Here is a 25750-nt window from a genome sequence, read left to right as displayed (position 1 = left end):
GGCTAAAGTCCTCACCTTGAACACTCCAAGATCCCATATGGGTGCCGGTTCTAACCCCGGCAGCTCCACTTCCCATCCAGCTCCCTGCTTGCAGCTTGGGAAAGCAGTCAAGGACAACCCAGAGCCTGCACCCACGTGGGAAACCCTGAAGAGGTTCCTGGCTCCTGGCTTCGGATTGGCTCAGCTCCAGCTGTTGCAGTCACTTGGAGAGTGACTCATTGGATGGAAGATCTTCCTCTGTCTCTTCTCCTCTCTGCATATCTAACTTAGCAATAAAAATATTAATAAATGAATAAAAAGAAGAAGAAAACCAATAGCAACAAAATTCTGAGGACTCCATGGGTATCTGGGAAGCAGAGAGATAACCAGTTGGTTTTAACCCAGGCCACAGAGCTAAACTCAGCCTCTGGCCTCCTGTTTCAGAGGGAGGTGTGAGAACTACACAGGTGTTAGCCACCTCAGGGGCATCTGTCCAAATCCGGCCTGAGGCATTGTTGGTGCCAGAGACTGCCCTGAGTGTAGTGGGATGTTTTTCTTTTTATTTTTCTTATTTATTTTACTTTTATTCGAAAGGCAGAGCTAGAGGGAGAAGGAGAGACAGAATGGCAGAATCTTCCATCTGCTGATTCCTACCCCCAAAAATCTGCAAACAGCCAGAGCTGAGCTGATCCAAAGCCAGGAGCCAGGAGCTTTTTCTGCATTTTCCAAATTGATGGGGCGGGAAGGGGAGCGCGCAAGGACTTGAGCCATCCTCCACTGCTTTCCCAGGCCATCAGCAGAGAGCTGGATGGGAAGCGGAGCAGTTGCGAGTCCAGTCGACACCCATACAGGATGCTGGCGCCGCAGGTGGAAGATTAACTTGCTACGCTGCCATGTTGGCGAATAGTCATTTAATGAAGAATAAATAGATGAGTGAGGCACCGTGCCAGAGAGCCGAGTCGGCATTCAGACTGGACTTTCTGGAGATTTCAGAACAACCCCCTCCTTCGTCCCCCTCACCTCGCCCCTCATTTCTGCTGATCCTGGGGTGCTGTTGAGGGTTTTTTCTGGGCCCAGCATTTCTACAATTCCTCCCAGGACTTCAGCAGCACTTCATGTTATCACACTCAATACCCCACCCCACCCCGCCTCACCCACCGCACCTCACCCTCAGGATTCAAACCGAACCGCCCCAGGGAGAGGGCTGGGGCTCATGCCAGCGCGTGCTGCTCTGCTGCCAAGGCTTCTTTCCACATTTCCTCCCTCGTCCCACAGGAACCCCCCTCTTTCTTTCTACAAGCCCTGTTTCACACACTCACACAGGCTCAGGTCCACCCGTGCCACCTAGCAATCCCAGCTTCCCCCATCAATCCTGGACTTCCTGCCACCTACAAAGGGAGACCTGGGTTGCTTTCCAGGCTTCGGCTCTACCACGTTGGGCCCCTGGTTGAAGGTGAACCAGCAGATGGGAGTTCTCTCTCACGCTCTGTGTTTCCCTTTCAAAGCTAATATAAACACCACCACAAATAGAAGTATTCAACAGCTGCAGGCCAAAGCAATGAAAGAAATTATTTCACATTCCTGGCTCTGGCCCCAGGCAGCCTTTGCCTTCTACTCAGCATTCCAACCTTCTGAAAGCTAGCACGTCTCACCCACTTTGCCCCGCATCCCCAAACTTCCCCACAGCAGCTGACTTGTCTGTAGTTGGAGTAATGGACTCTTTCCTGGCCCACATTGTGCTTAGAGCCGTTGGTCTGGTAGACAGATTGTCAGTTACTGTCCAGAGCTGGTGGGAGAGGCAGGAACTTGTCCTAGAAGTTCTAGAACCTAGAACCTTTAAAATGTATTGTTTGGGGCCCAGCGTGGTGGCAAAAGTGGTTAAGGTCCTCGCCTTGCACACCCGGGATCCCATATGGGCGCCGGTTCTAATCCCGGCAGCCCTACTTCCCTTCCAGCTCCCTGCCTGTGGCCCGGGAAAGCAGTTGAGGACGGCCCAAAGCTTTGGGACCCTGCACTCGCGTGGGAGACTCAGAAGAGGCTCCTGGCTTCGGACCGGCATAGTATCGGCCGTTGAGCTCACTTGGGGAGTGAATCATCGGATGGAAGATCTTCCTCTCTGTCTCTCCTCTCTGTATATCAGCCTTTCCAATAAAAAATAATAAAAATAAATCTTTAAAAAATAAAATAAAATGTATTATTTGTTAGGCCCGGTGGTGTGGTCTAGCAGCTAAAGTCCTCGCCTTGAACGTGCTAGGATCCCATATGGGCGCCGGTTCTGGTCCCAGCAGCTCCACTTCCCATCCAGCTCTCTACTGGGAAAGCAGTCAAGGACGGCCCAAAGCCTTGGGACCCTGCACCCATGTGGGATAACCAGAAGTTCCTGGATCCTGGCTTCAGATCGGCATAGCATCAGCCATTGCGCTCACTTGGGGAGTGAATCAACGGATGAAGATCTTCCTCTCTGTCTCTCCTTTTCTCTGTATATCTGAGTTTCCAATAAATAAAAAAATCTTTAAAAAATGTATATTTGTTAAAATGTCAGTTACAGAGAGAGAGGTCCTCCATCCTCTGGTTCACTCTCCAGGTGGCTATAGTTGCCAGAACTGGGCCAGACAGAAGCCAGGAGCCAGGAGCTTCCTCCAGGTCTCCTACGTGGGGACACATGCCTAAGGACTTGAACCCTCCTCTGCTGCTTTCGCAGGTGCACTGGTAGGGAGCTGGATCAGAAGCAGGGTCAGACACTTGGCCCCTTGCTCTGATATGGGAAGGTGGCCCCAGCATTGCAGGCAGCAGCTTAACCTGATCCCTAATACATACATCCCATTTGCAATTCTGTGAGAATTTTTTGAAGTTCCCTTGTGCTTTAGTGGTCAAGGAGGTAGAACCAGACTTTGAACTTATAAAGTCTCTGCTTGCCCAGGGCCAGGGTTGACCCCTTGCATCTGAGCCTGCTGGGAATTCACTCCATCTGGGTCTCCCATATGATCGGCAGGGACCCAAGCACTTGGGCAGTCATTTACTGTCTCCCAAGACACATTAGCAAACTGGATAAGAAGTGGAGTAGCCAAAACTGGAATAGGTGCCCCAATGGGAGTAGGAGTCCCAAGTAGCAGCTTAACTTATTACACCACAGCACAGGCCCCTGGGGTCAACTCTTGACCGACAGAACCTGAAAACCTAAAGGAAGGGAATGGAAAGTGAGCTGGGGTCTGGGCTGAGCCCATGCGACAGCTGGTGATCGCGGCAGCTGGTCCTCCTACCAGATCTGATCGGATCTCCCAGCATCCTGTCTGCTTGTCTTTGTCCTGGCCCTGGCGAAACAGGCTGCTGGGTGGCTCTCCTGGCCCCCCAAACACACTCCTGTCCAACTTCTAGCACCCAGCCCCACCCTCTCCACCCTTGGGGCTACCCTCCAGCTCCCTTCTGCCCTCTGACCCTCAGCATCTGCTGCACAGGAAGCCATCCGGACCTCCTCCAAGAGCAACGTGCCTGTCATCCTGGTGCTCCGTGTCTCTCCACAACTGTGACAGCGCATCCTTCGCCCGTGAGAACGATTCCTTCTAAGGCAGCTGAGCTTTCCTTAAGGCTGGGTAGGAAAGTCTCTGTAGAATCTTGCCTTCCCTCTCCCTGTTTTAAGAAAAGACTTATTTATGAATTTGAAAGGTATGGCTCTAGAGGAACACAGAGAGAGAGAGATCTTCCATCCAATGGTTCACTCCCCAAAAAGCTGCAGGGGCCATGGAAGGCAGGAGCCAGGAGCTTCATCTGGGTCTCCCAAACAGGTGTAGGGGCCCAAGGCTTTGGATCATCCTCTACTGCTTTCCCAGATGCATCAGCAGGGAGCTGGCTCAGATGTGGGGCAGCCTGGTCTTGAACCAATGCTGCTACGGGATACTGATGTCACAGGTGGTGACTACGCTCACACCACAATGCCAGCCCTTAGCCCCGTGTTTGAAGAGGCATTGAACCAGCAGTTACACAAAAGCCATTGTCATGTCCAAGCCAGGGCTAGTGGCCAGGGTCCTGGGCTCCCTGGAATGGACACAAAGTAGGGGGGCACAAGGTCAAGGGGGTGACACTGCTTGGGAGCCCCCTCATTCTGCAGCCAAGAGCCTGGTTTCCAGTCCAGCCTTTGCTTCCGATTCTAGCTTCTTGCTCATGCACACCCTGGGAGTCAAGGGTTCAAGTACATGGCTCCCTGACACCGGGTGGGAGAGCCGGACTGAGTTCCAGACTCTTGGCCTTGGCTCCTGCAGACTTTTGATGAGTGAACTGATGGATGGAAAATCTCTGTTTCTCAAATACATTTAAGAAAAAAAAGGTGTTTTTTTTTTTTTTTTTTTTTTTTTAGTTTTAAGAAGTATTTACTTTTTTTGAAAGGCAGAAAGAGACGGAGGGAGACACAAAGATAGGTCTCTTTTTCCCTTAAGATTTATTTATTTTATTGGAAAATCGGACTTACAGAGAGAAGGACAGACAGATTTTCTGTCCATTGGTTCCAAGTGGCTGCAAAGGCCGGAGGCTGATTCAAAGTCAGGAGCCAGCAGATTCTTCCAGGTCTCCCATGTGGGCCATGCTCTACTGCTTTCCCAGGCCTTAAGCAAGGAGCTGCATGGGAAGTGGAGCAGCTAGGACATGAACCAGCACCATATGGGATCCCAGTGCATACAAGTGAGGACTTCAGCCACTAGGCTACCACACCGGGCCCAAGAGAGGTCTTCTATCCACTGGTTCACCCCCAGATGGCCACAAGAGCCGCCCTGCATCAGGAACCAGGAGTTTTTTCTGAGTTTCCCAACACTTGGGCCACTTTCCCAGACACATGAGCAGGGAACTGGGTTGGAAATGGAGCAGCCAGGACTGGAAACTGATGCTCACACAAAATGGTTTGTTATAACTGGTGGCCTTATTAACTACCCCATCATGCTGGTCCCCACTTTTTTTTAAAGAGCAAGACACATAAAGGTCAGTGCATACATTTTGCAGACAGGCCTGGGGAGGCAGGTGCAGGGAGCACCAGCTGGGCTGTCACGCCAGTGGAGGGCTATGACTGCACTCATTGAGGCTGGGCCAAACGCACCTGGACACACAGCTCCTCCAGCGGGCTGGGAGCCTCTCCTGCTGCCTTAGCAGCTGCAAGGGACCTTCGCGAAAGCCTGGAGGTTCACGCCCGATGAGGTGGGACATTCTCAGAGTTCCCCAGTAAGCCAGTAAAGGGGTAAGCCCTGTTTTTTCTGGGATACACCTCATCTTCAGATGGTGAGGGTGATGGCAACCCTTCCCTCTGAGAGCCATTGGGAAAGCTCTGGCCTATTCCCCTGCAGGGAGGAGACCACCGAACCAAGCCCCTCCTCACCCCACACGGGAATCCCACAAACCCTCTTAGCTCACCCATCCTGTGGCAGATTACCTGTTTTCTTTGCCCTCCTGTGGGGATGGGGTATGTGTGCTCAGCGCCACCTAGTGTCCAGTTGTAGAGCGACTGGCAGGGGACTACACCGGCCCTGGCTTTCCCCAGGCTTTGCCCAGGTCTGCAGCAATCAACTGGGCAGGCCTCTGATGGCCAAGGCTGGAGGCTCCCAGGATGCCCAGGACACCCCATATGCCGGCTGTGTCCAGGCACCATCCCTGGGCAGCTCAGGTACGCCAGGGCAGTGCCTGGAACTGCCTGAGTGCTAGAGCCCTGCCTAGCCCTGGGCGCCAGCCCAATCGGCCCATCAGCCGCCTGTCCCAACTGCAGCGTCAGAACAGCATGTCCAAGAGACGTCATGACCCTCACTGGCTGCAGCCGTGGGTTAACAAGCAAGCACCCAGTCAACCACCCAGCCAGCCCTTGTGGTAGCCCTTGAGAGGCCTTCCGGGGAGTCAGGACCCTTATGCTGTTCCCCAGCTCTGCCACCTCCCACCCTCCCCCTGCCCCAGCAGCGGCAGGCCCTGGTTGTCCTTTTGAATCTAGAAACCAAGACTGATGTGAGTTGTCAAAGGGAAGTTTAATGTAAGAGTTGGCGGTACTCCCTGCCCCTTCCCTGCCCCTGTGTGGCACACACAGGCAGCTGGGCTCCAAGGGCAGTCACCCACTGCGGGAGGGGAGGGGGCCAGGGTGCTGAGATGGAGCCCAGCTCAGTGCCCTCCCCAATCACTCCACTCTGTATGGGGAGCAGGATGGGGTACCAGCAGCCCAGACCTGAGAGTGTAGCTTCCCACCGGAGAGTCTGGAGCCCCTGCCTTGTCTCATAAGGCTGTGAGGAATCCCCAACTTCTCATGGGGTAGGCTGGGTCCTCCCCCCTTATGGTAACAGCCCAGTTGCTGTGTTAGCTCTGCTAACCCACAGGCCTGCAGGGGCACCGACCATGTCAGGCAGCACGACCTGGGGGGGGTGGGAACCCATGGCAGCCTGCCCCTTCCCCGCCAAGCAAAGCGCCGGTCACCCCTGTGGTTGGTGAGAGAAGGGCAGGGTTGTTTTGAGGTTTGACAGCACACATGTATCTTCTATAAATTAAAAAGTCTCAAGGGGGAGTGGCAGAGGAGGGGGGCGCGGGTGAGGCTACCCACGTTGGCACACATGTGGCCATATTGCTTTCCAGTTTCCAGGCGACAAAAGGCAGATGGCGAAAGGTGGGGTGGGGTGTGGGAAGGGACGGACAGGCCCCAGGCCTGGCTGCCGTGTAACTGGACAGCCAGGCTGGCGTGCCGAGGACACAGGCTCCCATGCCCTGCCTTGCTCTGCCCTGGCCAGCAAGGCGCTGCACGGTTTGCGGTGAACTCAAAGCGCAGCTGAGCGATCCATGCCACCTGCACAAGCGGGACCCTCCCGTGCTGCTGTTGGGGGCCCTCTGCCTTCCCCCAACACACACCCTATAAGGCTTCTGATAGCAGGGATGGTGCGAGGGTGAGGGAGGCACATGGCTCCCCAGGGTGCTGCCTGTGGAAGCATGGCGGATGGGATGGTGTCCCTGCCCTGCACACGGGGTTTCCCTGTGACCGTGGCTGCACACGACCCTGAGTGTCCCCCGCCTGCTGCCCTCCTGGGGTTCCTGTGTGTCCCTCCCCACTGGGGGAGGGCGAAGTGCGGGAAGACTGGTCAGGGAGCCAGGCCTCTCTTGTTTCAAAACACTCAAATACCAGAGAACTTTCTGGTTGGTTCTCTTCTCTCCAGTGGTCACAGGGCTCCTGTTCTGTACCCACCCCCCGCGCTGTTCTGTGTCCCTGCTCTGGACTAGGGGGCGGTGGGCGTGGGGAAGCCCCTTCCCACACACTCTAAGGTTCTAGGAAAGGCAGAAGAGCTACCAGGACACGGGTGGCAGACATTCTAAATAGCATCTTATTAAGGTATTGGGATCTGGTAGGGAAAACAAAAAACTCAGAAACTATGTATAAAACTTCAAAATGTTCAAGTATCAAAAAGGCTAATTCTTCGGATCAAAGTGTTTAAAAGCAGCCGCTGTGGAGAGAAGACCTGTGTGGCAGTTAAACTGTGCCCGCTGGGCCGAGTACTGGGGTGATGAGGGGGACGGAGGGCACGGGGCAGGGCTCTGACAAAGAAGAGCGGGCAAGTGGGGTGCCAGGTGGGTGGGCAGGACTGGGTGGACCGTCCTGTCCTGTCCCCAAAGGGCTCACCGTGAAGTGTGTGCCATGGTCTCCATGGCAGCCCAGCTGCGGGAGGGGGGCACAAAACCAAGCCAAAAACAAACAAAAAAAAGAGATAAAAATCCAACAGCAAACCAAATCCATGGGAGAGAGAGCAGGAGGCAGACCCATTTCAGCACAGAGAGCTCCTTTTACAAAGAAAAGGAGAAGCAAGCAGTGGGTGGAGTTGGGGCGCTGTGGACTTTTCCTCGGGGAGTAGGGGATGGGATGGGCATCCGTTCCCAAAGCAGGGCCACCTGACCCAGCCCAGTCCCTTCTGCCGTGATCCCCGACGGGTGCAGCAGTAGCAGCAGCGTTTATTCAAGACACAACAGTGAGGGAAGCTCCTCCCCGGACAGCGTGCATCTTGACAGGTGATCCAGTAGAAATCTTCAAACTCTGAACAATTCAGATTGTAAAAACCACTTCCTTATAGCTTGGCTTCCACTTGTCCGGTTCCTGGGCCCGGGACAGCTGTGCGTGCTTGGGGCGCCCTCTGGTGCCAGCAACGGGAAAGCACAGTCTGAGGCCAGCCCAAGGCTTGCAGCCAGCCACCAACCACCAAGGCACCAGGGAGCGTCGGGGTGGAGTCTGCCTAGGGTTGGGGCATGGGGGGGGGACCACCTAGCTGGCTTGGCCTTCAGCTTCGGGTGAGTGTCACTCTTGGCAGGTGGCCAAAGTACACCTCAAGATGGTTCGGTTCCTGTTCCATGGACGGCCCGTTTCGCCATGGGGTGGCCCTTCTATCAGCTTCTCCTTGGAGACAGTTCTGGTGGGGGGCCGCCTTTAGACCTCGGTGGAGAACAGAATGCTCTGCCTCTTGCTGTCTGGGGCGGGGATGGCCTCCAGCTGCAGGAAGTACAGCAGCACCTGGACCTGCCGTCGACAGAGGAGGAAGGGGTTCAAGTCCCTGCAGGACCAGCAGGTGGGGGCTGAAGGCGGAGAAGCCCACCCCTGTACCCACCCTCCAACTGCAAGGTGCAGCTTGCACAGCAGCAGCAGCAGCTGAGTCCCCCGCTCGCCAACCTCATCCCACGCCGGTGGGTGGGCACCACCCATGGCACGGGCGGCGGGGTCTGTGTCTCTCCCTCTCCACTACATACCTGGGACATGACCTCCAGGGACCAGCTGTCGGTCATGGCGATGGGCTGGCCAGGGTTGGCAGGGAGCTTGCTCTCCTTCTCCGAGGGCCGCAGCAGCGTGGGGCCGAAGACGGTGGCCAGGTTGTGCAGGGACATCTTATTCACTGTCTCCTTTTCTGCCACCCTGGGGATGGCCGGAGCAGAGGGTGTTGTTACACCAACGCCCTCCCTCGGGGACAGGGGCAGGAGGTGGGGCGGGGATGCTGCTAGGGGGTCCTCAGGGTGGGATGGGTGAGGTCTGAGGGTCCAGGATAGAGACCTCTCCGGGCCAGTGGCAACAGGGGCAGCTCTGGCTATGACCTGGGGGATACGAGGGAACGTAAGCACGCTGCTGGCCGAGGAGGCCAAGGTTGAAAAACCCCGTGTCTTCTGCTTGAGGCTGAGGGCAGGTGAGTGCGGGCCCAGGGGTGCCAAGGGGAGAAGGGGGGCGCTGGGGTGGAGCTGCGGTTACCTCTTGAGGTGGTCCAGGAGGAAGAGGAAGGTTAGCAGGTTGGCCTCCGGGAGGGACAGCAGCAAGTTGAGCATGCAGCTCTCCTTCGCCACGGGGTCGGAAAGGGCTGCAGGAAGAGAGGGGTGCTGGTGACTTCCAGGGGTGCTGACAGCCAGAGCTGCCCCTGCTCTGTCACAAACTCCTGCTGCCCCCCGCGACCACCTCCCTCTTCACCCCTCTTCTGAGAAGCCGGGTGTGAAGGAAGCAGGCAGGTAGAAGACGAGGAACCCATCCCCATGGCACTGTGCATCCTGGGAGCCCGTACAAGCTGGGACCCAACGCGGGGTCTCGTCCAAGGGGAGGTGGAGGCCGCAGCTGCTTGGGACACGAATGCACCCCCATTCAGACGGGCTGGGCTTAACCGAATCAGGCTTTTGCCAGGACTTTGGGGTGAGAAGGGGCCAGGGCACCAGCCTCTTGGACTACACCAAGGATATCCCACTTAGGAATCTGAGAACTAGCTCATTGGTTTACCCAAACAACCCAACTACTGGTCTACCAAGGGCACCCCACCTGCTGATCTACAGCAGGGCACCTCATCTCCCAGCTTCCACGGCAGTAACTGGCTACTTCCCTGGGCTTTACTGAAAGGACAGAAACTTCATGCCCGAAGTGGGCTTGGTTCTGTCTCCTGGCACACAGGGATCTGAGGTCAGGCTTGAAACACCCCCTCCCACTGGGCCCAGGCCTCAGGGGACTCACCGATGCCCTCGGCGAAGTTGGGGTAGAACTCGTCTGTGAAGAGTGGCTCTGGCAGCTCCCGGAAGTAGAGCTTGAGCGTGCCGGCGATGGCGTTCACGTCCATCTGGCTCATCATCACCGACACGTCCTTGTTATCTGGGGAGAGACGGCGTGAGCAGTGAGGGCAGAGGTCGAGCCTTGGACGGCTGCGGCTCCCCTTGTCCACTCACTCCCTGGTCAGGCGGACTGCAGACCCACGGGAGCCCCAAGCCCCATGTTTCTTTTTTTTTTTTAAGGTTTATTTTATCTTTATTGAAAGTCAGATATACAGAGAGGAGGAGACACAGAGAGGAAGATCTTCCGTCCGATGATTCACTCCCCAAGTGACTACAACAACCAGTGCTGCGCTGATCCAGAGCCAGGAGCCTGGAGCCTCTTCCAGGTCTCCCATGCAGGTGCAGGGTCCTAAAGCTTTGGGTTGTCCTCGACTGCTTTCCCAGGCCACAGGCAGGGAGCTGGATGAGGAGTGGGGCTACCAGGATTAGAGCCAGCATCCATATGGGATCCCAGCGCATGCAAGGTGAGGACTTTAGCCACTAGGCTACCATGCTCCATGCTGGGCTCTCTCTCTCTCTCTCTCTTTTTTTTAAATTAATGTATGGTACTGCTGTTATGATTTGAGTCATGGCTGCTCCGCTTCTCACCCAGCTCCCTGCTAAGGCACCTAGGAGGGCAGAGGAAGACAGCCCAAGAACCTGGGCCCCTGCCGCCCATGTGGGAGAACCAGAAGGAGCTGCAGGCTCCTGGCATCTGTTTGGGCCAGCCCTGGCCACAGGCGGGATTTTGTAACGTGAACCAGCAAATCAGACAAGCCTCTCTGTCACTCTGCCTCTCAAATATATCCATCTTGTTATTTCTTATTTGGTGGGGGGGTTACTTCCCAAGTACCCTCTACAGACTGAGTCAGATAGCTGGAGGAGCCAGGAAGGCCTATGACTTTCTCACGTGGGTGGCACGAACCCAACACTTAGGCCCCCCTCCCTGGGGCAGCATCACCAGCAAGCTGGCAGGGGTGGGGGGTGGGGGCATTAGTGGGACTCAGACACAGCCCCCGGGTCCCATGGGATGTGGGCCAACACTCACCCCATCTTGGGAGAGAGGGCAGAACCACAATGGGGTAGGGGTGGATGCGGGTGTGTGGTGCTAGGGGACCCAGACAGCATCCTGGGGCAGGGTGGGGCGGTGGGCACAGCCATGCGGCTGCCCCCCTCCACCCATCCCACCCCACCTCATCCCCACCTCCCGGGGCTGGCACTCACTGACGTCAAAGGCCGCCTTCAGCGCCTGGATGTCGGTGGCCACTCCGGACACGCGGTAGATGCCCACCTCCTCCATGCCCCGCCGCTCAATCTCCTCCACGCACTGGCGCACAATGTAGGGCACCTTGGACCTCTCCCTCCTGCAAGGAGGCGGAAGCAGGGAACATCCTTAGCTCCCGGGGTGAGGGACTGGGAGTACAGGTGGCTGTAGGGGAGCAGTGGAGGTGGCTCAGCTTGGGGTGCCCTCTGCGGGGCCGGGTGTGGGGGTAGGGGGTACGGTCAGCTATAGGGGAGCAGTGGAGGTGGCTCAGCTTGGGGTGCCCTCTGCAGGGCCAGGTGTGGGGGTAGGAGGTACGGTCAGCTATAGGGGAGCAGTGGAGGTGGCTCAGCTTGGGGTGCCTTCTGCAGGGCGCAGTGTGGAGGACAGCGAGGAGGGTGTCTGGACCCAAGCTGGTATGCAGGAAATGGCTGACCCTGGGTCCTGATCTAGATGACCAGTGAGGTCAAGGGCCTGGCCGGACCTCATCCCGGCAGAGCGGAAGGGAAGGAACTGTGGGAGGAAGTGGCCTGTGCCCACAAGGCGTTCTGGCAGCTGACAAAAAGGGACATGGATCGGGGCTGGCGTCAAGCTCCTGAGGGAGGACATTCCTGAGCTGGCCAACACGCAGTGAGGGGGGCCCAGGGGCCACACCCAGCAGGGAGAGCTACAGCCTCCCTGGCTCCTGTCTGCAGGGACACTACTGGCATGCACCCCAGTCTCCCCTCCTTGTCACACTCACTTGGTGACCACGGCGATCTTGACCCCAAAGACCCCCGTCTGTTTCCGGGATGGCATCCGCTTCAAGCTGAATTCCCTGCTGGTGAACTTGACTGAGAGCTTCACCTCAACCTGCAGTGGGGAAGAGGAGGTGGTAGAGCCTTTTCACCCTCTGCTCCTCAAGGCCTGAGGTCCTGGCGTGTGGGTGGGGGGGGAGGGGAACCTTGGGGAGGTGGGGAGAGCCTTGGCAAATTCCATGCCCCTCACACACACTACCCGGCCAGAAGTAAGCAGGCTGGGGGCCCAGTGTGTGAGGCTGGGCCAAAGTAAGACAAGTTCAGGACGGTTTGGGGGTCTGCTTCTCCAGGAGCCCCCTCCTGTCACCCACATTACACCTCTCGTCTTTAAAGGCGACATGCACAGATAAACATAAGCAAGAGCCAGGGACGACTGGGGTGGGGGGTGTTAGCATATTTTCATCCTGTCAAGGTTTTAGTGCGCATGTGTGTGTTAGTGGTCTCTCACCATGCCGAGGTGTGTGTGTGTGTGGCTGAAGCTTTCTGGGGTACACAAAGCCTAGCCAGGAGGACACCCCAGGGGCCCCATCAGGGTCTGGCCATTGACTGCCCTGCACAGCGCTCCCTACCTGTGCCTGGGGTGACTGGGCTGATGGTAGGGGGCTCCCCATCTCCCGCCAGCTCAGGCTTAGCCTCCCCCTTGGCGCTCCATTGCAAGACCTGGGCCCTTCCCTAACTCCCTGTGAGGAGTGCCCCGCAGAGACTCACCCCATTCATGGAGATGACTGTCCGCTGCCACTCCCTGTCCTGTAGGGCCTGGGGGTCCAGCTGCAAGCAGAGGTGCCTGGTTAGCAGAGGCTCTACTGAGCATGCACAGTAACAGAAGAATGTGGTCCCAGTTCTTAACAAATGGGAGAGAGAAAAAGAGAGAGGGAGAGAGAGAGGAAGGGACCCTGGACGCTCAGGGCTCGGTGGCTGTCTAGGACCAGAGCTCACCCAGGCAGTGTAACTGTGACTGCACTGGGCTTTACACCCGCTCCGCCTCCCGCCCCTTCCAGACAGGAGCTGAGGCCCAGGCTGGGTAGCCTTTCTCCCCCTGGCTTGCTCCTTTGCCCCCTCCATGGGTGCCACACGATGGTCAGTGATTGATTTAAAGGACTTTTTTTTTTTTTTGCAGGGGGGTGCTGAGGGGTGGGGAGCAATTTCTATAGCAACTTCCAGTTTGCAGGGAGGGGAATGGTGGGTAGCAGCCGGCATCCCAGAGCCGCTGTCTGGGATGTCCCAGTTCTCCTTGTACCATGATTGGCTTCGTGGCAGGGAGAGCCACCAGGCCTGTCTTACGGGCTAGGGGCAGTCCAAGAAGGACCAAAGCACATAGCTGGCAATGAGGGGCCAGGAAGGAAGCTCCTATAACTTCGAGCAGGTGCATGGCTGGACGACACCAACCTGTCAGCTCGTGTCCTCTGAACACAGAGTCCATGCATCTCTGAAACCCTGCGGTCCTCACGAATCAAAGCGCACATCCTTCCCCGCTCACACACCTGCTTCCCCTCCTGCAGGCCCCCGGCTAGGCTGCAGGAATGACATTACCTGGGAGAGCTGGACCCCACATCCTGAATGGTGGCCAGGAGGAACACCCCGAAAACTGATCCCATGACCCCACCTCCCAGATGTGATTCTGGCGTGAAGCCAGCTGGTAGGTTGGGAAGCCACTGCCGCTGCCAGCCACTACAGCCACAATACATGCACTCAAACACATACATACTTGAGCGTGTGCATACCAATGCTAAATATGCCAGAGGCCACAGGCCCCTGGGCTTTCTGCTGGTGACACAGCTAGGAAACAGCAGCTTCTCTACACCTCACAGGTGTATGCACCTGCTGGACTCTCCTGGGCTGGGGAGTGGAGAGGGTGGTGAGCTCTCATCTCCCCACTCAGGGTCCCACTGGTTAGCATTCCCATGGGGTCTGACAGGTGCAGTCAGGAATGACAAGTGACCAAAGGGTGGCAGAAGGTCTGCCTCCTGTGTCTGGGTGGATAAGATTCTTGTGTATGTGGTGGGGGTCACAGAGACCCCATTCCTTGCCCCGTGTAGCAGGATCCAGCAGCAGGGACCAGTCAGATACAAATCCCCCAAGTGGTCCTTCTTTCAAAGAGTGACCCCTGGGGCCAGCATTGCGGCCCAGTGAGTTGAGCCATCATCTGTCATCCCATATGGGTGGTACTGGTTTGAGTCCCATCCAGCTCCCTGCTAATGTGCCTGGGAAAAGCAGTGGAGGATGGCCTAAGTGTGTGGTTCCCTGCACCCACATGGGAGACCCGGAAGAAGCTCTTGCTTTCGTCCTGGCCCAGCCTCGGCGGCCATGTGAGGGGTGAACCAGGAGATGGAAGGGCTCTCTGTCTCTCCCTCTAACTCCAACTTTCAAATAAATAAACCAAAGACCAAGCCCTAGGTTCCCACCATGAGTAGAGGAGGAGGCCGACACAGGGCCCTTCCTGGCCCTGGTCAGCCCAGGCAAGGAATGGCAAGATAATAAGAGGCAGGCATTTGCTGGCCTGTGATCCTCAACCCCCAAATCCTGGGGCCTGGCTGCCCTTCCTCCTCCTCTTCCCAAGCAAAGGGAGAATTGCACTACCTCCCCGCCCCCAGGAGCTATCACCTAGCCCAGAGCAGCCTCACACCTCCCAGCCTGCCAAGGGAACCCGTGGCCCACGCGATGGCCCACCTTGCCCCTGCGCACCAGCTCACAGATGTGGCTCCACAGGGTGGTACCTCGAGCACACAGGTGCTTCTCGGCCAAGGCTGCCAGGCTGCGGCTGGGCCGCCTGGGATGGAAGTACCGAAGGAGGCCCTGCATGGCGGTGGCAGGTGTAGGCATGGACGCAGAGTCTCGCATGCTGAGGCCAACGGCTAGGAGGAGCACAGTGGCCTGCTTGTGGCTGCCTGCTGCTTTTGATCCCACTGCCCGGGGAAACCCCGCCCCACCGTCTGACAGCTCAAGGCTGGGGGGCTTCCCATCAGCTCCGGCAGTGTGTATGGGAAACCGGCCCCCACCCCCCAGCTCCGCAGCTCATTGGTTACGGGAATTCCAAGTGTCGCGCTGACTCGTCTAGAGCCGAGCTTCCTTCTGCCAAAGGGTTGGTTTCCTGTGGCCCCCGGAGGAGAGCTTGGAGACACTCAATAACAAACTGTGCGTGACTGTCAGATCTGTCTTGCTCCTGTCCCCTCCTCATCCCTCTCCCCTGACCCGGGGTCCCCAGTAACCATACACATGACCTCTGATATCCCTGCTTGCCCTGAGCAAACCAGCGGAGTGACACACACACATACACACACACACACACAACCATTGCCAGGACTCCCATTGCCAGGGCTCCCACCGCCAGCCAGTGTGCACTGGGACCCTGCCTGCAGCTCTGTGGGGTGGTCTCTGGGCAGCTGGGACTCAGAGTGGCCTTGGATAGGTGGCTGCAGTGTGGAAAAATCCTCCTGCCGAAGCCAGCTATGTACGGGATTTGGCCCACCCCAACTCCCCCCCGCACCCCCCCCCCCACGCTTCTGCCTGGCGCTGGCTCACTCTTGTGTGGTTATTTAAAGCACCAAGAGGAAAATAAACAAGAGAAAAACAGATGACTACTGAGGGGAGGAGGGACAGGAAACTCATGGTGAGGAATGTCCAGGTCAGCTCACCAGCTCAGGAAGGGGGGCGGGGGAGGGGGGGAGTGGCTGAGGGCTAGAGAGGCTAGTGGGCCAAGCGCTGGGTTGCCTAGGAAACGTCATCCATCCCAGGGAAAGGCTGGCCTAAGGTCGATGGAATCCTATATCGGTACCGGTTCGGTTCCTGGCTATTCCACTTCCCAATCCAGTTCCCTATCAATGGCTTGGGAGAAGCAGCGGCAGATGGCCCAAGGGCTTGAGCCCCTACACCCAGGCGACGGAGACCTGGCTTGAGTTCCAAGCTTCTGGCAGGCACAAGACTCCAAGCTTCCCTTCTAAAAGGCTACTTCCAGATGTTTAAATGTTATGTGAGTTAGAGAGAGACACAGAGAGAGACAGATACAGAGAACTATCTTCCACGCACTCCCCAGATGTCAGCCACAGCCAAGGCTGGACCAGGCAAAGCCAGGAGCTGCGTCCTGGGTGCAGCAGCCCAAGCACTTGGCCCATCCTCTGCTGCTTTTCCATAGGCATCAGCACAGAGCTGGACTGAAAGCAGACCACCCAGGACTCGAACTGATGCTCATGTGGGATGTTGGCATTGTGTGGAAGGCAGAAGGTTAACTTGCTGCACCACAGTTTGTCTCCTGGTCAGTTCTCTGGGACACTGGTCTTGCATCATCTCTGAATCGCTCCTAGCAGAGGCAAGGGGCTATGTGTGTGTGGGGGGACACACACGTGACCCTGAAACAATCCTCTAGGATCCAGGGGACATGGAGTGGGAGACTGACTGTAACTGTGCCGCCTTGCCAGCTCCCCAGGACTAGCACCCCACCTCCCCACTTCGGCGTGCGTGTATCCAGGTCAGTCCTCCATCTTCATTTTAACTGGTGTCTGCACCTGCCATGCCACCCTACCCTGAGATGTCAGCTCATGGTTTCTCCAGGACCCAGACACATACAGAAGACACACCGACAGGTGATGTAACACACACGATGCCAAGTAGGCTTCTGACGCAAGTCCCAAGGGCCACTGTGGCCATTCGGGGAGTGAACCGTGGGATGGCAGAGTTCTCTGTCTCTCAAATAAATATTTTTCAACAGTCAAGAGTAAAGCAAATTATAAAATGCAGTATAATAACTATTTGAAGTGCACAGCTCCAGTCTCTTTGGGGCACAACCATAACCACAAGAATGGATGGTCCCTCGAATAGGCAGACTGCCCAAAGCTGTGCCCAAGGACCTGCAGCTATGCCCAAGGTCTCTCAAATAGGGAGACTGCCCAAAGCTGTGCCCAAGGACCTGCAGCCCTGCACCTGATCAAGGCAGGGAAGTCTGGGGGAGCAAACCCCATCAGCACTGCGTCCCAGCCAGGATCGATTGCCCCAGAGGTTTGAGACACATGGTTTAGCCCCTTCACATCTGAACAACAGGTGAACAATGGCGCCCTGCTCTCCCTGTGGCAAATGGATTGTGAGGCCACCCAGAAGAGCAGGAAAAATAGCACAAAGGAAAAAAGTCAATTCCAGCCCCAGCTGCCCTGGGGTGTGTGGGTCCCATGCTTGCCCCAGCTGCACCTGACCATGAGATGGACCAGACTCCGGCTGTGCTGTTGCCTCCCACAGTCCCATAGACCGTGTGCTCCTGGCGGGTCCTGGAGACTAGGCTGATGTCTCACCTGAGAAAAATCCCTCCCATGTAGCATAGTAGGTTAAGCCTCCTCCTGCAGTGCCAGCATTGCCTACAGCTGTCGGTTGGAGTCCTGGCTGCTCTACTTACTATCCAGCTCTCTGCTTGGTCCTTGGACAGCAGAAAGATGGCCTAAGTCACTGGGTCCCTGCATTCATGTGAGAGACCTGGAAGCAGCCTCTGGTTCCTGGCTTCAGACTGGCCCAGCTCCAGCCATTGCAGCCATTCGAGGAGTGAGCCAGTGGATGGAAGACCCTCTCTTTTCTCTATTCCTCTCTCCCTGTAAACCTGTCTTTTCAATAAAAGTAAATACAACTAAAAGAAACTCATTGAAGTCGCAGGATTTTTTTTCTCTCTCTCTTTTAAAGAACTATTATTATTTTTTTAAGGTTTATTTATTTTTATTGGAAAATCAGATATACAGAGAGGAGAGACAGAAAGATCTTCCATCCACTGATTCACTCTTCCAGTGGCCGCAATGGCTGGAGCTGACCCAATCCAAAGCCAGGAGCCAAGAGCTTCTTCTAGATCTCCCACATGGGTGCAGGGTCCCAAGGCTTTGGGCCATCCTCGACTGCTTTCCCTGGCCACAAGCAGGGAGCTGGATGGGAAGCAGGGCTGTCGGGACATGAACTGGTGCCCATATGAGATCCTAGTTCATGCAAGGTAAAGACTTTAGCCACCAGGCTACTCTGCCGGGCCCATTTTTCTGTATCTTGACCTCCCTGAAAATTGTTATCAAACTTTTTTTTTAAGAGTTATTCATTTTCTTTGAAAAGGCTGGTTTACAGAGAAGGAGACAGAAAGATCTTCCATCCTGGGTCTATGCCAACAACCCTAGTCATCAAACTTTTATTGATTGATTGTTTATTTGTTCAGAGATAGATGGACACTGGCAGGCAAACAGAGCAAATGAGCTTCTCCCTGCTGGCTGGTTCCCTAAGTGGCTGTAATGGCGAGGTGGTGGGGAGGCTCCAGCCAGGTCTCCCAAATACTTGAGCCATCCTGACTGCTTCCGAGGGTTTGCACGAGCAGGAAGCTGGAGCCAGGAGTCTAAGCCAGAGATTGATATTTCCCCCATAGGACATGGACATTTTAACTGGCATCCTAACTTGTTGGGTTGAGTGCCCGCCCCACAGTGGGCATGACAGGGCCTGGGGTCGGACGGCTCCCTGTCCTCAGGGTCCCCAGGGGCCTGGCTGCAGGAAGCCCTCCTGTAGGAGGGTGGGAGCCTGGGCATTTCGCTTGCTCTAATGGCTCACTGTGGTGCAGGGCTGACTTAGAAAGGACCCTCACCCGGCCCCTTGCACCTGCTCGGTCATGAGGGCATGGCCATGTGTGAAGAATAACTCTTCTGGACTTGGCGTGGTAGCCTAGTGGCTAAAGTCTAGCAGATGGACGATCTGTGTCTCTCTTCTTTCTGTAACTCTGCCTTTCCAATACAAATAAATCAATCTTTAATAAAACAAGACTAACAAACAAAAAAGGTAAGGGGGATGTGACAACCCATTCACGACACTTACAGAGGAGCAAGGCCCACAGTTCCTGAACCCGGAGCTCATGAGCATCTTTGAGGACTGCAGCACACAGGTGGAGTTGGGGGGACCTAGACCCCCCAAGGGTCCTGGAACCTCCTGCAGCACTCCAATTGCAACCCTGGCTCCTCCCTCAGGGACTTGCCAGCATACTGTGCCCGTCTCGCCGGTCTAGACTTCTTCCTGTCCTCACTCGCTCAGACCGTCTGGACACAGACCATCCGTTCCCATTGGAGGGGTCTTCCCATTCCATTTCTGAGTCAGGTGCATGTGGGGACCATGGACGGGAGGGGGTGTGCACTGAGACTAGGGGCCACTTCCAGAATGTGGGGCCATATACTGCCCCCAAGCTCCCCTACAATCTGACCACAGCGTGCACTGCCTAAAGTTCCTGGGAAAAGGCTGGCTTCTGAGAGGCTGGCCCGTTGTGACGATGCCAGCATCCTCTGCCACGTATCCTTACTCAGAACACAGGGTTTGGCAGTGACCCCGGCGCCTCCGCTGACTTCCTTCCTCCTGGGATACCACAAACAAGTCGTCGTGGCCAGGAGTCCCGGTCTCCAGGGGCCAGTCCGACGCCACCTCCGCGCATGACTCATGCACACCCTGGCCCGGTGTGCTTGGTTCCTTTCCATTTAAGGAGGCCATTAAATAGGGATGCAGGGGAGGGGAGAAGGCGTGTTCCCCATTCGCCTTCCCCTACGCCAGGCACTGACGGGCCAGAGGCCTGGAGGCAGACCCGTCCTTCTCCACAGATGACAAACGGCAGCCAACACTCCCTCGGCCCCGAGAGCCCGGTGTGTCCCGTGGGGGATTCCCTCTGGGGGACACATCCAGCCAGCAGTGTGTGACGGCATATAGGAACACCCCCCACCCCCGGTCTGGAGCTCTTTTTTTTTTCCCCATTCCAAACCAGGCCATGTCTTCCGAGAGCTCAGTTCTGAGCCAGAATCCTTGTTCAAATCCCTTTGACTTTGGTTCTTCTCAGGAATTTTCCATTTGGCAAGCCCCACTTACACTTGGGTGGAAATTCCCACTCTGCCTGGTCGTACCAGAGAGAAGCCCAAACCCTGTGTCGACCTCCAAACCCCACAGCTGTGGTGGCTGCACCTGCTGCTGTAGGGATCCTGACCCCTAAACAGTCTTCCTTCCCTGGGGGGAGGGGGAGCTTCAGTCGCGTCACCCACTCCTGACCCTCCCCCGACCCTATCGTGTCACGCCCGGGGCCTAGCGACTGACAGGTGAGCAGCTGGTGGCATGCTATACTATGGTTACAACAGCCATGAGCTGCCAACCTGGGACCTCCAGCATCCTAGGGCAAGGCCTTTGCTTGGCCAAGTTGGATCCAGGCTTCTCCTGGATTTTCTCCCAGAACTGTGTGTCTGCCTCCTTGTAAACCAGCAAAAGAATCCAGGCTCAAGCCTTGCTGCACTGGCTCAGTCAGGCAATCCCCTCCCTGCAAGTGCCAGCATCCCACATGTGCACTGGTTCGTGTCCCGGCTACCCCACTTCCCACCAGCTCCCTGTTTGTGGCCTGGGAAAGCAGGAGAGGACGGCCCAAAGCCTTGGGACCCTGCACCTGCGTGGGAGACCTGGAAGAAGCTCCTGGCTCCTGGCTTTAGATGGGATCTGTTCTAGCTGTTGGTTTTATTTAGGGTGTGAATCAACGGGTGGAAGATCTTTCATTCTCTGTGTCTCCTTTTTATTTATTTATTTATTTTTATTAATTTTTTTATTGGAAAGGCGTATATACAGAGGAGAGACAGAGAGGAAGATCTTCCGTCCGATGATTCACTCCCCAAGTGAGCCACAACGGACGATGCTATGCCGATCCGAAGCCAGGAGCCTCTTCCGGGTCTCCCACGTGGGTGCAGGGTCCCAAAGCTTTGGGCCGTCCTGGACTGCTTTCCGGGGCCACAGGCAGGGAGCTGGATGGGAAGCGGGGCTGCCGGGATAGAACCGGCACCCATATGGGATCCTGGGCGTGCAAGGTGAGGACCTTAACCACTTGCGCCACCGCGCCGGGCCCTCCTTTTTTTAAAAAAAAAAAAACTTAGACTATTTATTTTTATTGGGAAGGCACATGCACACAGAGAAGGGGAGTCAGAGAGAGAAAGATCTGCCCGCTGGCTCACTCACTCAAGCGGCCGCAATGGTTGGAGCAGAGTCGATCTAAAGCCAGGAGCAGGAAGCTTTTTCCAGGTCTTTCACACACAGGTGCAGGGTCCCAAGCATTTGGGCCATCCCCAACTGCTTTCTCAGGCCACAAGCAGGGAGCTGGATGGGAAGTGGAGCAGCAGGATACGAACCAGCACCCATATGGGATGCCTGAACATTCAAGGTGAGGACTTTAGCCACTACGCTACTGCGTCAGGTCCTTTGCCTCTCCTTTTCTCTGTAAACCTGCCTTTCCAATAATCTCTACGTATTTATGTTTATTTACATATATATGTGAGTAAATAAATAAAATTTTAAATGCAGACTTAGCCAAGAGCTTTGCCAGGCAGGCTGAGCACAACTTTCCACTCTTTCCTGGCATCAGAGCTCACTCTGAGCATCCGACTTCATCCTTATTCTTTGCTTTGGTCATTACCTGTGCTCGGCAGGAAGCCTGGCTTTAGCCAGGATGCCCTGGACCCTGTAGTGTCTGTCCCTCTGCTTCCAGAGACCCCCAGCCTGTCCCTACTGATACAATGCCACTGGTCCACGCTGTGCCCAGCTCTGGCGCTAAGGCCTGCCCTGTGCCGCAGCAGCCTGGTGGAAGGCTTGGGTCTGTTGCTCTAACCAGCCTCCAGCTGTGGCTTTTCTAGGCCACAGAACTGCCCTCCTCTTGTCGGGGATAGGGCAGGGGTTCTGGGTGGCACCGCCCCCCACCCCATGAGGAAAGCACCATGAGGAAAGCACAGGCTAAGAACTAGTTTAGCTGTTTGAGACAGAAACACACACACACACACACACACACACACAGATCTCCCACTCTGCTGCTTCATTTACCTAAGGGCTGGGTCAAGCCAGGAACTCTAACCAGGTGGGTACCAGGGACCTAACCACTGGAGCTGTCACCTACGGTCTCCCAGGGTAGACACCAGCAGGTTGTCTAGCTGGGACATGAACCCAAGTGGCATCATAATGAGTACACCCATCCCCCCATATCCCTCTGAAACACGAGTTGATGTACCCGACCCCCAAAGTCCACACAAGGCTGCAGGGGGTGGTAACCGAGAGCTCCCTACTGGGGTGAGGACAGGGGCAACGGCAGATGATTCTGTGGTGCCAGGCCCAGGGAGGCCCCAGGGAGCCCCAAGACACAGAGTTCCCAACAAAAAGCTTCCATCATAAGAACCTGGGCAGCCCAGGCAGGACAACAGGGGTGGGGGGCACCCCTCAGCCAGGATCTGCAGGTCCCAACGGGCAACCAATGACCTGGGGAGGCTGCTCTCTCTTGATTCCCTTCCTGGCACTCATGATGTCACGAGGGAATTTTACTTCCTGTCTATAGAGAAGGGAGGCAGAGCCTCTGGGCCAGCCCGATGCCTCTACAGGCTGGAGGCCTTGGGGGAAGATGGACAGCACCAAGGGGGGCGGGCGGATCAGGACCCCCAGGCCCAGGTGGGAAAGATCCAGGTTTTTGGAGCTGTAGGTGGCAGGCAGGCCTGGGAAAATGGGAGCAGGAGAGAGTGCTAGGGAAAGGTGTGTTGGCACCCTCATCTGCAGAGAGGCACAAAGAGCTGCTGGTGGCTTCCAGGAGCAAAACACACTTCCAAAGGACCAGGGGTCACCCACCCACAAGTCGCATGTGGACACCTTCTCTTGCCTTCTTCTCCCACTCTCGTGTGTGGGAGGACTTGTGTGTACCTATTTGGGATGCAGCAGACCCCAAGCAGGCGGGGAGTTGTCAGGCAGATCGACTCCAGGGCCCCTTAGTGTTTTGCCACAAGGTAGCCCCTCATTGCCTATCTTGGCCCATGTGGCTCTGCCTGACGCTGTGCTGGGGGGTTCTCCCAAGGTCCCAGAGGCCCAGAGAAGACCCCTTTTGGGGCACCCCTCTGAGGCCAGGGCAAGCAAAAGTACAGTGTCCACTCAGACAGAAGCAGACAGGCAGGAGAGGACCCCAGAGGGGCGCTGGCTGGAGGCTCCCCGCACTGGTACTGCAGAATTGTCCAGCGCCCCAAGCGGGTAGAGGTCTGGTGGGGGACACAGACAGGGTGGCCTCACCTGCACCTGGCCCTTCCCCATGAGCCGGTCGCTGCTCTCGCCGTCCTCCTTGGCCATCTTGGTTTTGTTGTAACATTTCTCGTAGCACAGGATCCGCAGGGTCTGGGAGCCTTCCAGCTCGATCTCAAACTCCTGCAGTGTCCAGAAAGGAAGCAAGGATTAGGTGCCTATGAACACAGGGCCCCAGCTGACCTGGATGTCCGTACTAAGTCCTGGAACCCTCAGGAACATGGGCCTATGGTCGCCACACTGTAGCTCAAGCTTGCAGGCTTCTGGAAGTGCTGAATCCAGATCTTTACACTAGTATCTATCTGGTGGTCCTGACATCGCCTGCAACAGAACCCCAGGGGTGCGTTTCAAAAACACACAGACAAAAATTGGGTACTGAGTCTGACAATCAATACGCCCACGATTGGGGCTGCCATGGTGGCTCAGTTGGCTACTCCTTTATCTGCAAGTGCCAGCAACCCATATGGGCACCAGTTCACGTCCCAGCTACTCTACTTCCCATGCAGCACCCTGTTCAAGTCCTTGGGCTCAGCACCAGTCACTGTGGCCGTTTGGAGAATGGACCAGTGGATGGAAGATCTTTCTCTCTGTCTCTCCTTCTCTCTGTAAATCTGCCTTTCCAATAAAAATAAGTACATCTTTAACAACAACAAAAAAAGCTGCCCACATCTGGGGTCAAGCCGGTGGTATAGCAGGTAAAAAGCTGCCACTTACAGCACTGACATCCCATATGGGTGTTGGTTCAAGTCCCGGTTGCCCTGCTTCTCATTTAGCTCTCTGCTCATGCATCTGGGAAAGCAGCAGAGCATGGCCCAAGTGCTTGGGCCCCTGCAGCCACGTGGGAGACCAGGATGAAGCTCCTGGCTCCTGGCTTTGGATCAGCCCAGCTCCAACTGTTGCAGCCATTTGGGAAGTGAAGCACTGAATGGAATCTCTTTCCCTCTGTAACTCTACCACTCAAATAATTAAATAAACCATGCAAAAGATACTGACACCTCAGGTCGGAGTGAGTGCCTGGATCACAACCCAGCATCCCTGCTGGTTCCACTTCCGGCCAGTACCCAACCCTGGGAGGGGACAGGAATGGCTCATGTAATGGGGTCCTGCGTTGTTGAACTTCTAGTTCCTGGTATCTGGGCAACCTGGGTGTGACCACTTCAGGCACCGGGGATGTGAACAAGTGGGTGGGAGTTCTGTCTACCTCTCAACATGAAAAAGACACAACGCCAATTCACAGCTCTTCTATAACTGGCCAATAATGACTCGTCCACCTGGGTCAGATTATTCTGGGGAGCCGTGGAACATGAGGCATGATGTTACAGTGAGGGGCTCACATCTGTATACAAACATCAAAGCCACAGGACATACAATGCCCAGAGTGACCCAAACGTCCACTGGGGACTCTGAGCGCCAATCAATCATGTGTCAACATGGGCTCATGAAGTCAAACACAGGTATTCAATTTCGCTGTGGGCTGAAAACTGCCCTGAGAAGCAAGATCCTAGAACCGGTGGGGTACAGCAGTGCGTTAAAACACTGCTTGGGAAGGCTGCGTTACCAATCAGAGTGCCAGCTGGAGTCCTGGCACCCCCTGCCCCAGGCTCCTGCTGAAGTACCCGGGAAAGCAGCGGGGGGACAATCTATGTGCCACCCACATGGGAGATCAGGAGAGAGCTTCTAGCTGCCGGCTTCGCTGCAGCCTGGCCTTGGCTGTTGCCAGCACCATGGAGGGAATCAGCGGATGAAGATCTCTCTCTCTCTCTCTCTGCCTTTCAAATAAGAAATCCTTTTTTAAGAAAGAAGAGATGGTGCATCTATTGATTAAAAACAAATTTGGGACTGGTATCATGGCATATCCTATTAAACCGCTGCTTGGGATGCTGGCATTGGTTCAAGTCCTGGATGCTCCACTTCCTATCCAGCTCCCTGCTACTGTGCCTTGGAAAAGCAGCTGAAGATGGCTCAAGTGTCTGAGACCTTGCACCTCACAGGAGACCCAAAAAAAAGCTATGAGCTCTTGGCCAGTACTAGCCCAGTTCCAGCCGTTGTGGCCATCTGGACAGTGAAACCAGCAGACAGAGACCTCTGTCTCTCCTCTTCTCTCTGCAACCCTGCCTTCCAAATACAATTTTACAAATAAATAAATAAATAAGAATCCTATTTAAAAAAGAAAAGAGGACCGAGGGGAGGTACTGGAGGCAAGGCTTGCGAGATGCCTGTTGCAGAGGTAAGTGTGCGTCTCACACCCATGCTGGGGCAGTTAGGAGCTCTTGGAGAGAAGATGGAGGTGGGTAAGGGGGCATGGAAAAAGCCACAGAGAGGAAGACAGGCATGTGTGCCAGGAATACGCAGGAACACTCTGGTGACTGGCAGGCACAGCGCGGGGGACCCCTGGTGACCTGTCACCACGGGGATCCCAATGCCATGGCACCTCCCTTCCCAGGGCCTGCCCCGGCTGACCGGCACCTGGCCCCTGTGCACACTGCCTAGAACGCTCCCTCACTTTTTCTTCCTCCTGCTTTCTGCAAAGCCTTCATTCACCACGGGTCCTGTGTGGCTCTGTTCTTCCCTTCCCTCCTCCTCATCACAGCCGCCACTCAGCCCCTTTCTCAAGGGTCATACAGAGCAGGCC

The 25750-nt window shown here is 55.9% G+C and overlaps 1 protein-coding gene across 2 annotated transcripts in view; it reads right to left on the bottom strand.

Moving 5' to 3' along the window:
• Nucleotides 1-5950: 5950 nt before the first annotated feature.
• The window catches only part of BCR (BCR activator of RhoGEF and GTPase), a 125312-nt gene continuing 105512 nt past the window's right edge, over nucleotides 5951-25750 (bottom strand). Inside the window, exons 16-23 of one of the 2 annotated variants that reach the window (XM_041003517.1) lie at nucleotides 23110-23241; nucleotides 12781-12840; nucleotides 12018-12127; nucleotides 11239-11378; nucleotides 9941-10075; nucleotides 9200-9305; nucleotides 8710-8872; nucleotides 5951-8482 (exon numbers count right to left, since the gene is read on the bottom strand). In XM_041003517.1, coding sequence (XP_040859451.1) covers nucleotides 8393-8482; nucleotides 8710-8872; nucleotides 9200-9305; nucleotides 9941-10075; nucleotides 11239-11378; nucleotides 12018-12127; nucleotides 12781-12840; nucleotides 23110-23241 — 936 coding nt within the window. In that variant the 3' untranslated portion in view covers nucleotides 5951-8392. The remainder of the gene's footprint in view (nucleotides 8483-8709; nucleotides 8873-9199; nucleotides 9306-9940; nucleotides 10076-11238; nucleotides 11379-12017; nucleotides 12128-12780; nucleotides 12841-23109; nucleotides 23242-25750) is intronic. The other variant, XM_041003518.1, reaches the window with a different exon arrangement.

This window comes from Ochotona curzoniae, unplaced genomic scaffold (assembly GCF_017591425.1).
Source record: "Ochotona curzoniae isolate NIBS_2020 unplaced genomic scaffold, NIBS_Ocur_1.0 scaffold_274, whole genome shotgun sequence".
Taxonomy (NCBI): Eukaryota; Metazoa; Chordata; class Mammalia; order Lagomorpha; family Ochotonidae; genus Ochotona; species Ochotona curzoniae.
Note: the sequence above shows the minus strand (reverse complement) of the source record. Positions and strands in the feature narration are given on the sequence as shown.